Source organism: Polypterus senegalus, chromosome 14 (genome assembly GCF_016835505.1).
Source record: "Polypterus senegalus isolate Bchr_013 chromosome 14, ASM1683550v1, whole genome shotgun sequence".
Lineage (NCBI taxonomy): Eukaryota > Metazoa > Chordata > Cladistia > Polypteriformes > Polypteridae > Polypterus > Polypterus senegalus.
The window spans coordinates 115,503,069-115,518,481 of record NC_053167.1 but is presented as its reverse complement, the minus strand read 5'-3'; the positions used below and the strand labels follow the sequence as shown (position 1 = coordinate 115,518,481).

General features: G+C 36.2%; 1 protein-coding gene across 2 annotated transcripts in view; it reads left to right on the top strand.

Moving 5' to 3' along the window:
- The window catches only part of LOC120514737 (complement factor H-like), a 59,787-nt gene that overhangs the window by 18,497 nt on the left and 25,877 nt on the right, over window positions 1-15,413 (top strand). Inside the window, exons 3-4 of one of the 2 annotated variants that reach the window (XM_039735250.1) lie at window positions 631-798; window positions 6,046-6,255. In XM_039735250.1, the coding sequence (XP_039591184.1) occupies window positions 631-798; window positions 6,046-6,255 (378 nt within the window). The remainder of the gene's footprint in view (window positions 1-630; window positions 799-6,045; window positions 6,256-15,413) is intronic. The other variant, XM_039735252.1, reaches the window with a different exon arrangement.

Below are 15,413 nucleotides of genomic sequence, written 5' to 3'. Positions count from 1 at the left end.
CATAAAATATTTCCACAGGTGCACATTAGTGTTATGTGAAGGTGATGTGACTTAATGTATGTCCTGTTTTTATTAATGGAGTATCTTGGAGTTTAAAGACTGTTACTGATAAAACAATTCATGATTTCTGTAAGCAATAAAGCTAATACTATTTGTAATATGGCTTACCAAAAAGTCACCACACATGACCTAAGTCTTGTTTGGTATAAAGTAAGCATTTTGGAGTTGATTCGTGATGTAGCTAAGAGAAGGGGTGAATATTTTCATGCTATGGAGAGCACACATTGTATTAATTGGGTATCCGGGACATTACTGTTAAAGTTCTGGATTAGCATCAATGCTAATAAAAACTTCCTTTTGTATTGTGGCCTATTTTTTTCCCATATACTGTATCCTGTTTTTCTTTTTTTATTTAAATATTTAATTCCTGCGGTGCAACAGCCAAAATACATTCCCAGAAAAGTTTTGAGACTTTACGTAAATGTAACATCATTTCAGAACTGATTTCAGAGTGATCACAAAAAATGTTGAAAAATGATAAAAATTTGAAAGCTACACAGAATAATATGACAATGTACATATAATTTGTTTTTAAACTGTTGTCATTTTCTTAATTCCTCTTTCAAACAGATGAAAGAACAAATTGCCCTGACCCACCACGTGTGGAGAATGCCATAATCACACAATTACCTAAGCTCTTTGTTAATCAAGACACCGTAGAATATGTCTGCATACACACAAATGAAAGGCACAACATTACCTGTATAAATAGGACCTGGACGAGGGCACCTTCTTGTCGTAAGTATTAATTACATTTATTATGTTTTGATCAACTTTTTTTCAAGAACAGCATGGTTTTACAATTGTTCAATGACAGAGATCAAAAGTTCAGGCTCTTTTCTGAGACATTCCTGATTGCCTCACTGTATGCATAATAAAATGTCTGATACGGGAATATTGGAACTATCACTTGGAAGTGGGGTGGCAAAAATAATTCCTCCTGGAGACAAGTCCATTATGCCCCAGACTACAGTTCAGACTAAATTAGCTCAAGGAGAACATAAAATACATTACCCCACCTTCTGGATTTCTGGTGAGATTGTGCCATGTTGTACACTCACATCTCATCTTTTTTGGGTCGGCACAAATGCTGTAAAGGCTTAAATGTACAGGATTACTAGAAGCATCAGGGGAGTAAAACTGCCAGCGACTTTAAAATATGAAGACATGATCACTAAACAAAAAGGTCAATACAGTGATTGTGATTTTTTCCTTCCTAAGATTATTGTAAGACCCATTTATTTTTATTTAGGTTATGTTAGATTGATAGAAGTATTTTCTTAGTTATATTAAAATGTTTGCCTATGTATTAATGCATAGTACATTGGAGATTCTATTTTAACCCCCAAAAACTAAACTGTAATGAAATATTCTAATTGTTTCTTGTCCCTCTGACTACAGATTAGTCCCAGTTTATGATCTGCCTTGCAGTTGCTAAAGTATGGAGGTCAAACAGTTTCAAACCATACCGTATATGCAGAATATACTAAGTGAAGCCTGCATAGGTTTGTCATTGATAAATAACATACACTTTAAATATAGAAAGTAACTGAAATTTAACAAGAAAAAATAAGATTGTAGAAGAAACATTTTTTCCTTTTATTCTGAGTGTATAACTTTTTTGTTTCACAATGTATTAAGCTACTAGCAGCAGTGCTAATAAAATGTGAGCTGAATAATGCCAAAAAAATTACACAAAATGAAGATTTATCAGCATTTTAATATGTCATACATTACAACCACCACCAGCTTCAAATTTTTAGCATTAAAAGCAGAAACACAAATGAATATTCATACATTTCCAATATTTGTTCAATAGAGAGAGGTTGGGAGCATGCAGTGATACAGCACGTTACTGTACCCAACACACAACAAACTACTTCAGGATCCCAAATTAGGACCCAAGTGTAACCGTGCAATGGGTGACACCTCAGCACCACACTAGTTCAATTGGAATGGAACAGTGTGAGGTGTTTTACAATGGCTGGAGTGCTAATTCTGCCACCAAGCTCCAAATTTTCTCTTGCAGGTTGCAGGACCTGCTTGCAGTGCTGGATGCAGGTTAATATCATACCCAGGACATTTTGTTGGTTAAGGGCCTTGCTCAAGGGCCCAATGGAGTGGAATCGCTTTTGGCATTTATGGGATTCAAATCAGAAACCGTCTGATTGCCGGTGCAGATCGCTAGCCTTAGAGCCACCACAAATTCACATTCCCTTTAAACTGTCTGAAGATAAAAAAAATCTATCAATGTTCTCTTACAGGGCTCTAGCATTCAAGCCCCAAATGCAGTACTGAAAAGTTTGGGCTTCACATGCATACACCTAAGCAAAAGTGTACCAAGAACTCGAAGGGCCTGCCTTAGCAACTTGAAAGCAGCCTAGTGGTGCCTGACACAAAGAAATAATCACATATTCTAAAAAGAAATATCTTTTTATATAGAAAATTACATTGAGCATATTATGACAAAATGTAACATAAAATCTTAAAAAATTAATGAATGGGCCTCAAAATGAATAAATGCCAAAGTGTGTTTCAAAAGCATACCTCACCTGATGCAGCCAAGACCCAAATTCAAAAGGCAGCCTTTCAGGCCTGCTTCAAGCCTCAAAAAGAATCCTAGGATTTAAAAGTACAAAAACTTCAAAAATACTTAAAAATGACCAAAGGACTGGGCAACCGTAAACTTCTGGTTTAAACAACAAAAGGCAAAACAAAGTTATTGTATTAATTAATATATTTAAATATTCAAAATAAAAGGAACAAACAGGCAAAGCAGGAAAAACATCAAAATGTTAACAAATTGTAAATAAAATAAGATGTGAGCTACCACATCACTGTGAAAGGCAACACAACAGGTGGTCAATGAGCAGGGACAAGCGCTGAAGAGTAGAGGCAGCACCAGATGAGGAGGTGCACATGCAGCACAGTTTTATATGTTGAAGTTGCTCACAATTGACTCTAAAAATCTGTGCGGACTGCTGATGTGTCAATCATAATCAGTCGATCAGGCCATTTGTAAACATATTCTGTGAAATATGTACATGTTGCTGTAATATTTTAAATCAATATAAACAGAAAATATTAATTTCTATTTCACTTCATATTTTATGTACCGAAATGTTGGAACAATGTTGTTTTGCTTTTCACAAATAAATACTAAAGCAGCACCACAACTTTGGAAAACATTCCTTTCTTTGGGTTTTCTTTCTCCGAGCAGAACAAGACAATGCCAGGTGGGAAGATACACAGGTAATAAAACACAAGAAAACTGTATAAAAGGGAAGACTTGAAGAGCCCTATTTAAGAAAACAGAGATTAAGAAGTGAAAGGTTCCAAAGATTTGAAATTATAAAGGCTGTTTAAATCATAGATTTGAGCTGTGTAGAATTTATTCTTTGACAAGAAAAAAGGGTTGCTGAATAAAGCTGATTAAAGGATAATCACGTACAAATGATTACAGGTATTTCTTCAGATAATCAAAAATGTTGTATTCTTGGCCTCTTTATGCTTTTTTATATTAATGTCTTTCTAAGAATAAAGCTTTGTTTAACGCTGAAGCTTTATAAGATATATAATTTAAATTAAATGTATCTTATCCCTAAACTATTACATGTGAATGGACTAACACTCAACCTGTTGGTCATTATGTTAAAGTCAGATTGAATATTAATAAGATCATTCTTCTAGTACATTGAACTGCTTATGAAACTACTACTAATGAATAACGAGATGCACAACCATCTACAGTATATGAAAATACATCTATAGTATAAGACTGTTATCCCAGCATATCACTATAAGTAGAAGAGGAATGCTTAATCACAGGATGAAAGTGATCTATCAGAACCATTTGTATTGTGTGGAATTTACTTTGAGGACAAACAGAAATAAAAAGAAATAAGGAAACATTTCACCCCATGTCATATTACATCCATCAGATTACATCCAATCCAAACATTCTGCCATGCAGACGTCTTCTTGTATTAGGGGACGCTTCAGTTGATCTACTTGTTAATAATAAGTTGAACAATAATTCAGCTGAACAGAGGAGTTACTTTCTGTGCTACGTAAAGTGCTAATTCTGTTCTTTGCATCTGTGAAAAGATCCAGAGAAATGATTTAGAGTTGCTGCGCTGATCAGGCTCTTCATTTAGAGTGCAGTCAAATAGCCATGATCTTATGAAACATCAGCAAGTTGAACTGTGCCCTTTATAAATAAGAATGGCAATCCTCAAAATTGTCTCAAGGCTCTGACGTTTCAGATAAATACATGGGATGCAGTGCTTTCATGGGCCAACAGAGGGCACCGTTTTCTTAGTAGTCACAAAATGTTTACCGTATACTGAAAGTCAGTCGGAGGATAACTTAGAATCGATTTAGTGTGACTTTTACAATCCTGTTACCATAGTCTAAGCTCAGAAGGAGAGCTTAGGGTGAAGGCTTACTGGAATATGTTTCTGCAAATCAAACATTTTACACAGAATATATAGCTATTTTATACTGCAACTAGATTTTTGAAAATGATGAATCTTTATGTCAAAAATGGCATGATCTACAGTAGAACTGCAGCTGATTGCAGAAACACTAATTGTTAAATATTTTAAACTTGAACTCTAAATGCTTAAAGAATGCCTAAGAATTTATTAAATACATGTTTAGATTTCATAATATGTCAATTACTAGATTCAAATAACACAAGGTAAGTAGAAGTCTTGCAAAGTTGTTTTCATTAGGTTGTGTTTATTTCCTAATTGCAGTGTTTTTTGAGAATGTATGGGTCAATGTGTTGTGGTCAAAATAAAATACTACAGGTTCCCAGAGGAAATGTTGGAGCACCAACCTTGTCGTCCTGGTTTAATGCGGTCTAGTAAATGAAACAAAAAGGACCACTATGCACACCTATATTTTGATCAACAAAAATTGTAAGCCAAGCTTTTCTGGCAATTGTTCAACTAGTTTTTTAGAGGTTCATTCTTTGGCTCAGTCAAGTTAAAACTGACCGCCTCTCTCAGACAGCAGTGGGCTTTAAAGGCGGAAGACAGGAAGGGGATCGTCAGTTGCCTTCAATGGGCATCTTATTGCTGCTGCAGAGGGGAAAGAAGAAGAGAAAGTTAGGGTGACTGACCTCTCTCGGCCTGGGTGGTATTACCTGTTTTGGATGAGTCCAGAGGATGATCCACAGACACACATGCTTGATAGTGTGTATGTCTGTAGTGCAACTAATCATACCTATTGGGTATTTACGGTTAATTTTTATTAGTTTTCACATTATATTAAAAGATTATTTTATCCATGCTATAAATGCTGGACTGGCATTCCAACTGGGATTGAGAGTGAGGCCTTACCTGGCTGAGAGGCCATAATTGATGGACTACCCATGTGGTGGTTTACTCCAATAGGATGGCTGTAGGTTCCTATCCCATATAATATCATATGTAGATGGGAGGAGATTGGTTGTCAGGGACAGTTTATCCCCCCTGGCAAAAGGTACCAGTGCTACTCTGCTATTGTCCCAGTTTGAATTCCCACAGAGTTTCATGGGACATGTAGCTTGGAAGGGCAACCATTTCAGTATCCCTGACTGCAACCAGATGGCGCTACAGGGAGAAGGTCTCTCTACTTTGGAGATCTTCCACATGACCCAGAAGTGCATCTGCCATGTTACATCATGACATTGGAAGGGCTTCTGGGTCTAACATGAAAGGAGCCATCTTGCCTCACTTTGGAGAGTTGAAATTGGAGGAATGGAATGGATGAAACTCACCAAAGGATTAGAAGGAAAGAATTTTTATTCAATTGTAGTTATTAGACTTTGAGCTGTGATTGTCTCTTTAACGAAGGTACTGTGCAAATAATATTTATTTGAACATGTGACTGTATTGGGTGTAATTTTGTCTGGGGTTTGGGGCTCAGTGGTCCCCTTTCTTGTGATCACAATGTAATGACATGAACTCAACAATGATTATAACTGTTTTCTTTCAGCAATCACATGCTCCACATTAATACAGGATAAAACAATTAGATTTACTCCAGAGAGACGTCAAATCAGAAAACTGTGGAATAAGTCATATTCATATTCATTTCCTCATGAAAATGTAATACAATACTCATGCATTGAAGGCTATAAACCAGATACAAGAACAAAAATAACCTGTGGTGTTAAGGGCTGGGAGCCATCACCAAAATGTAGTGGTATGTATATGTTTAATTAGAATAAGGTAGTAACAATATTGTTTTAGTTTGTTTTTTTTTTGTTTTGTTTTTTTTTGTAAGCTGTTGCAGCAAATAAAAAAGAAAAATCTTTTAGCAAATTTTTGCCTATTCCTGCCTCCCATTAATATACAGTTGAGTTATATATATACAGGAATACATATATTCTACCAGTCTACCAATATTCTGTGCCCAATAACCGAGTTTGAAGTCATGGCAGGCCAGAGCCCATAATGACAGGTAACACTGCAAAACTAAAGTGCAAAAGTAAGAAAATTCCTTTTTTAGGATATTTCTGTAGTGCTAGAACAGGAACTTGTATAAGCAATGAATATTTGTTATCAGCAAAATACAACAAGACAGTGTAGTCTCATGATGCAAGGGTATGCAAAATTGGTCGTAGTAGTTGCAGGTTTCTGTTCCAATCTGCTTGCTGAAGTAGAATCCAGTCCTTGCCAATAACAGATCTTCTTGAATTTTATGGTTTATTAGAGTTCTTATTCTGCAGCATTGAGAGACACAGAAAAGTTTGCATTTAGTGTTTATTGATTTGGAAAAAGTTTATGGTAGATTATGGTGGCCCTGTTTTGCCCTTGTGGCTCCCAATTTCATCCGCTTCCGTAATTTGTTTAGGCGTGCAATGTTGCTTTGCCACCAGTTCTGAAAAATTGCATTCACAGACACTGCCAGTTTTTTCCATGTTGTATACCTTCAAAATGGAGGTAACTTTGTGGGTGTCTCCCAAATCTGATGTGAAGTTTGTGCTGCAGTGAGACATTCTTTATGAATATTGTCCAATCTCTGACTAGAATTTTTATACTCTTTGGAGACATTTGGATTTAGATATTAGAAAAAATATGGACACATAATAAATAACACATAATAATTTTTTTGCATTACCTATGTGATTTGTAAATGAGCTACAGAAAGACAATTATGCTTCAAATACAATTCTACTAATGTGTACCTTGCGTCCTTTTTAATTCAAGAGGAATGTGTAGTTAATTGAGAGAGGGTGAGATATTAATTGCCAGTATGCTGCTGTTAACAGGCAGTCAAACAGCCAGCTGAGCAAACTGTGGAGGAAGACAAGGCGAGGCACAAAACGAGACAAGCTGAAATTTAGTTAAACTTGGGAGTGATCTTGTTAAACTCCTCACTGAGCCTGCACTAAGACCCATCCTCTTAGTACCGTACTAGGTAGTCTAGTCTTTACCTTTTGCTAATATGGTACTACATCAGGTAATCTATCCCAAGGCTTCTGTGAGGCTTTATCTCCAAAGTGGGACTTTTGCCAAACCAGAAGGCACAACAGGGGAGTAGCTCAGATTAAAAAAAAAATCCCTAACAGTCCCAAAGTAATATTCAAAGGGAGCAGAGAAAACCGTGAAAACCTCTGTTTAAAAGAAAAAATAAAGTTCTTTGAACATAAAAAGTAATTACAGTACATACTGAAGAAATCAAAAAGGAAGCAGCCAAAGAGATGCCTAAAAATGGCAACCTAGAAGCGAATAAGGCAGGTCGACAATCTAGAAATCAGAAATGAAGAAATAAAACAAGGTAAGGTCAAAGACTTGAAAAATCCAAAAAACAAAGTAATAGCAAGGTTATTCACCACCACTCAATGGCAATCTGGAAGGCCCCTTTTTCTTCTTCTGATATATGGCAGATCCGGTATCACTGTACTGTATGTGATCAAGTACTGGTCGGAAAAAATATTATTAATGTGTTTCCATCTGAAACTAATTTTTACAATAATTTTATAAAAGACTTTAATAGATTCCTGTTTCCAACTATCTTCTTGATCTCTTCATTAATATTTTCAAATTGCAATCCTTTTTGAAAGTTTTTTTTGTAATTCTTTACGTTGTCATCTTTAACCTTCACATATCATTATAAAATGCTGTAGAGTTTCAGTTTCCCCACCACTTTCACATATGCAGATATTTGTTTTGGCCACAGTGTTCTCAATGGATTCGAGTGCTGATTACTTCTTTTTTTCTTGAGCAATTTATACTGAGTAACACCCACCCTAATCTTTGGAATACATTTGTACAAATGTCTACCTTTATCACTAGTACCCCAAACTAATTGACATTTAGTACAGAACTACTAATCTTCTAGACTAATAGTCTAGAGTCTCATTTGCCAGTCTGTCCTCAATTTCATTACCCTGAATTCCTGTATGTCTGGGAATTAAAACAAACTTGACTAATAAATATTCATACAGAGTTCAGTTAATTTATGTATTATTCTGAAATCCAAGTCAATCCAGTTTGACAACATCTCACCCTCTAGAGCCAATAATGATACTTTCAGTGTGTGTACGTGCACACACAAACTGGGATAAGGGGAGTAACCCAGTTAAAGTAGAAACCCGGTTTCTTAAAAACATCTATTTACAAGCAAAATGCTCCAATATCATTAAACTGTACAAATTAGAGTTAAGCATCAGCAGCAGCCATTGTGAATCTAAAAATAAGCATGGAGCCTGTGTCTCCCAAGGAGTGTGGGGAACGTTACATTTAAAAGTAACTTAGTTACATTACTCTTTACTTACAAAATAAAGTAACTATGTTACAGTTAGTAATTATAAAATTTGATGTGTTAGAGTGTGTTACTTTTGCACTACTTTTTCTTCTTTTGTATGTAGCCCATAAATGAACATTCATGCTATCAAACAGAAACACAGTGAAATGTGCATAATTTTCTTGTGTTTTTGAAATATGGTTAGTCCTTTATGTGCTGTGAAGTAAAGAACATCCATCCCCTTTTTACATCCTGAGCTCCCAAAGACTCACAACATGAACACTAGCCACTGCGCTGCCACCTGATCACACCATTTCAACATACGTATCTATAGCATATCTATAGCTGAATTAAAACTATACTGGTTTCTATTACTGGATTGCAAACAGGGCTTTTGTAGTCAGCTGTGTGATTGAGACCTGCAAAGGACCTGCATAATGGTACTTGTGCTTCTTGCTTTATAGCCTGTGCTGCTTGAATGATAACAATGCAGGTATTTTTACTTTAACAAGGGATGTATTGCTTTAAGTTAATTCTTATTTTGAAAAGCATTCAGACTACATAATGTGTTACTTTTAATGCATTACCCTACTGCTTGCGAGATTGTGTTCCTGAGTGTAGCGGTGCGTGTTCCACTCCTTAATATAAATTTAGTGATTTCTGAAATATTGAAGCAGTTTATTTTAGACAGGAAAAGGAATAATGTAGTCGCCTGAGGCCTCATGTATAAACGGTGCGTATGCACAGAATTGTTGCGTAAGTACGCTTCCACGTTCAAATCGCGATGTATAAAACCTAATTTTCCATGGTACCTCATACCCTGTCGTACACAAATTCTCCGCTCAGTTTTGTAGACTGGCAGCACCCAGCATCAAAGCAGTGCTACTGTTCCTGTGTGGTTACCCCTTATTTCTTAGAACCACATTCCTGACACGGCTTTATAAATACACTGAAACTAACCACATATTGTTTATTAGTGTAATGCATCTGATTATAATTAACACGTAACAATATAATGGCCCAGGGAATAGCCATAGTATTCCAAATACCACAACTACTTTAGCGTTGTTACTCTCGTTGCACCTTCTTCTTCTTTCAGCTGCTCCCATTAGGGGTTGCCACAGCAGATCATCTTTTTCCATATTACTCTCACTGCACCACTCGGAGTATTTATATCACTGTATCTGAGTGTGAATCACAGCAGCAGCTGATCGGAAAGAGAATTATCAGTATACAGCATCAAGCACACTCTGCCTCTGCCACGGCAAAACATTTCAAAGCCTTTCCTGTATGGACGTCGCAGTTCAGAAACAGTTTCATCCCAAGAACTATAAACGCACTCAATCAAGTGCTCCTTGTAGAACTGTTTGTATTTATAAGTACAATTACCCCACTGTAAACTTGCACTACAATTATAATATTGCACAATCTCCGGCACTTTATAAAGCGTGTATTTACATATGATGACGATATCACTTTTAAGGTGAAATGAAGCAAAATATGTTGATTATATTATATAGATAAAACTTTAACTTCATTTAAATAATCTGTATTGTTAATAATTAAACATGTGAGGACACAGTGCCACAGCACTAGCAAGTTCATGTATTGTTCCTGCCTTGCGTTGTATGCTTGCTGAGGTTGGCGCGACACTGGTAGGACAGATGGATAGAATAATTAAACACGTACTATGAAGATATTTCAATGTTCCTTAAAAGTTTTGAAAAATCTGCATTCGAAGCTTACAGATGGCGTTACGTCTGTTACAGAGCTGATTGTGTGGCGATTGGGTATTTGGGGAAAGAAAAGTAAGGAAAGGAATTGGAGGTTAGTACGTTTGAAAGAGACAGTACTGCTACAATAAATTATTTCATCGAAGTTCGTGCATGGCGCAGCAGCATCTTGTGTGAGACATGAACAATCACTACGCCATCGTGTTCCCATGTTTAATAACATGCTTTCATTCCAATCATCATGAAAATTATATCACATATATATCTCAGTATTTTAATTATTCAGAGAGCTGTAATAACACAAATGTAATGGATTCTGTAGTAGTGATTCACACACATGGAGCACATTGAAGATCAAATACAAAACAAAGCATTTAACGTGCTACTTTAGTTACGATGGGATTTGAGAAACTAGTAAATTAAATGATTTTAAGATGAAGTTTATGATGTTCTACTTTAATCACAAAATAAACTACGTGATTTAAGTGGAAATTTTGAAATTAAAGTTGACATTGCTGCTTTTTTCCCACTGTGTGCCTATTTTTTTTTTTTTGTCTGTATCCTAATAAGCTCAGACGGTGAGCCACAACTCGTTTTTTCACGGCGACTTTGATATGTGACTTCTTTTTTTTTTTGGCACTGTGCGATTTTATGAACTTGAGCTTTCAAGTTTCCCCGATACGCTATGTCACTCGATCAACTTCCTTTTGTTGATTATACCACTGTTTAAATCAACAAATAGTATGTTTTTCCTTTGCCTCCACTTGGTATTCGCTGAAATTCTTATATTTTCCCCTGTGCTTTTCCCATCGTCTTTTCACAGAACGCTGAGCTTAAGGGCGATTTATATTGATTTGCATATTCAAAGAGGCGTAATTCTGGGAGGAATTGGGGCGGGACAGCAGGCACGTGCGCGTGTGTTACTTTTCACACTGACCGGGATTTATGGAGCGGAAGAACATCAAAGTTGGAGTACGCACAGATTCCAACATCTGGATTTTTCTGTGCGTGAGCACATTTCGGCTTTTGTGCTTACGTCATGTTATAGTGCGAATTCTATGCACGCCATTATGCATGAGGCCCCTGAGCATTTGCCTCAGGAAAATTATTTTTGTTGGCGCTTCCTCCATTTTCTACCCATGGCTGCTGAAAGCCTGTGTGCATGTGCAGACTACGAAATCATTAATTTTAACCTGGTCAAGGGTCTACATGGCCAAATTACCAGGTTACTTGCAGAGAAATCTATGTCTGTTAACTTTGGTTTTTCAGAGACCAATGGTCCAGTTTGTCTAACCAGAACAGGGGAATACACAGCATTTCTGAAAACAAGATTTTTGTGAGTAACCAGGTTATTAAAGCTCACTTAAATGCACTGAACAACTGATATTTTCATCAGTTATCCATTCCAGCGCTAACATTTGTGCCAAATATACTGATAGGTTATTCATCTTGACAGCAAATACCTTCTCTATATTCTTCATGTAAACAGAAAACACTACCTTATTTTTTATCTGATCTTCAACCCATCTGTATTTATCTGGAAAAAATTACCATACATCTAATCAAGATAAATAACTATATGATATCTTCATTTTAATCTCCTTTGTGATTGGAAAATCAATACCAAGGTGGCCAAATCAATAAATGTTTGGTCCCTCTGCACAAGTATGTAATACAGAATCTGAAACCAAATTTAATACTCTTTTCCTGTATGATTCAAAACCACCAAGCAATCAACTAGAATACTTGCTATAGGATGATTCAGTTTGCTTTAAATATGCCCAGTAATTAAGGCCTAGTTTGATCCTTCTAAAACTTAATGGTAGTGTGGTTGGCCTCTTCCATATTTCTTTCTTTTTCCTCATTTTTTCCAACTTCTATGTGGGGTCAATATGCTTAATGAACATTCTCCAAACAGCTTAGTCCTACACCACCTCGCTAGTCAAGCCCTTTTCATTCTGATCGTCTTTTACTTCCACCTCCACTTTGGCCTCCCTTGCTTTTTCTTTTCTTTTCTACTTTCCTTTCCCATCACTCTGTTACCCACATATTTATTTTTTCTCCTCATCAAATGTCCATATAATTCCAACCTGCTTTCTTGTACTTTCTTAGATATCTGCTGCTCTTTTGGTGTATCTCTGCTTGTCTTGTTTCTTATTCTACCCCTTTTTGTGACTTTACACATCCATCTCAACATTCTCATTACTGCCACATCTAACTTTTTCACCTGTGTTATCTGTTCTGCCCATGTCTCAGCTCCATACACCATTGCTGGTCTTACCAATGTCTTAAAAAATGTACCTTTAACCTTCAATTCAACCTTCAATTAACCTTCTAATTCTTCAATCACACAATTCTCTTTGATACCTTCTTCAACTTCCACTTGTTCCATCCACACCGCACTCTTAAGGGTTATCTCTACATCTAGTTTTCCATCTCGGGCTACCATTGATCCTAGATATTTAAATGTATCCACTCTTTTAAATAGGTGTTCCTGCAGGCTAACGTCAGAATCCTGCTCATCATCATTAAAACTCATATATTCTGTCTTCTTCATATTTATCTTCAAACCTCTGTCTTCCATGGCCCTTCTCCGTTTTTCTAACTTCCTCTCCCTGTTCTCTTTCCTGGTGCTACACAACACAATGTCATCAGCAAAGAGCCTGCACCAGGAGCATGAGTCTTTTACCTCATGACTCAACACATCCATAATGAGATGAAAGTGATAAGTACTTAAAGAGGTGCAGACCTACTCTAAGGTCTTCTCTGTTACCTCAACCCTGCTTTTAACTTGAGTCCTCACTTCCTCATACATATCCTGGAAAATTCTCACATACTTCTCTGGTACTCCTTTCTCTCTTACTCTCCGAGAAACCTCTTGAAATGGCACTCTATAATAAGCCTTCTCCAACTCAAAAAATCCATATGCAAACCTTTCTGTTTTCCTCAATGCTTGTCTATCCCATTATCCCCCAATAGTTTCCACAATCTTGAATATGAGCCTTCTCCTTATAAATGGGTTCCTCCACACCTCTTGTATTCTCTCCTGTTCATAGATATTCTGCATTTGATCCCACGGACACATCTACTCCCTCTTCTCCTAAATTCTTCCACATTTCTGCTGGAATTTCATCTGGTCCTGTTACTCTCATATTCTGTCTTAACTTGAGTAGGCAGATGGCAGTCTTCTAGCAGCATGTCATGATGGCCCCATGCCTTGAAACTCTATTTTAAAGCAATGAGGTATATAATTTTTAAATAATAAACAAAACAATATTAAAAAAATAACATACAAAAGGACAAAAAAAAATAATCAATCATGCCATATACTGTACACTATAATATGATTTGAAGTAAAACAAAAAAGACCACAGAAAGTAAAACTACACTTAAGACAAGGTTGAGACCAGTAATGGCACCAGGATTTCAAAAACAGTTGTGCGTAAATTTGTCATAAGTGAGCCTATTGTTATTTTATTACTGTTAAATATATATTCATTTAAAAAAATTAGAAGTCCAGTCATACCAGTGACACACCTAGTTTGAATGTTTTTTATTAACACGAATTTGAATCCACTTACAAATACTGAAGATAAATTGACAACCTACCTTTTAATGATACATTAGACATGCTAGAGCATTGCCAGGCAGAAACTACTGAATAACATCTGTTATAACTTTGGCCAGTATAGCATTATATAATAGCTAACAGTCAGATTTCGGTTTCGCCATCCCTTGCAACTTGTTTATCCATACCTGATATGTGTGTTTCCAGTCTCAGCATACACTAGTGAATCAGTCCTCAAATAGATTACTGCAAAATTGCCAAAAATTACATCTTTCGATATCCTCTATTCCAGTCACACAGAGTTATCTTTTGTATCAAAGAGCTGTACTCCGTATGTAAAAGAAGTTGGAAACTTTAATACCAATTGAGATAGAAGCTCATGGATATGCTGATACTTCAGCATTTGGCAGCTGGGTGGTTGTAGATTTTCCACCACACTCAGTAAGAGTGTCAGTAACCCACCCACTGCTAAAGTGAACACAGCTAGTGGCATGGTTTCCTCTTGCCATCAGGGCATCAGTGACATTCTTAGTGCCAACCTTACACTCTGGCACATTTTACCTTTTTTTTTTGTTTCCTTTCGCTAATCAAACCTAAAACAGCTTTTTATCGACATATCATTCATGTTTCCCTCCAACAAGACAGTAATTAGTGACAGGTGGTTCATGAGCGATTTGTACTTTTTAAAGACTCTTTTAAGTTAATCATACAAATCGATTAAGTGGAGCTCAACAGGACAGCTAAAGTAACTTCAGTAAGTTACTAGTTGATAGTTCCCTGTTAACATCATATATTTTGAGTAGCTGTGATTGGCAACATTTTAAATCAGTCTTACTTTCTAGACCTTGTTATGCAGACGTAGGCCGTATAATCACCATCCATATTTGTGGTTTTCAAATGCTTTTTAAGAGTTAAATTAACTTTTCTAGTATAAAGTTAACATTGGTGATTCTGCTGTGTAAGTTTAAAATCAACTGATATTTTAATCAAGAGAGCTGTGTATTAAAACTCATGTAATGCAGATAGGCTAATTTTCATTTGAAGAAAAAAAAATTAAAAAGCTAAGCTACTGTATGTAGGGTGTGCCAATGAAGAAAGTGGGTGGGCCTGGTTGAGACCCTGGCTAAGACATGACAGTTTATACATATTAAACTAGTAAATGAGTTTATGGGAACAGTATTGGTAATTTCAATGTATTTATGAAATTATTTGATTTTTTTAACTTGTGACCTATGCCTAAATTGTGCATTTAATCCTGTTTATTTCTCTTCAGCTGCTACAGTATATCGCTGCCTTTATGATCATGTTTT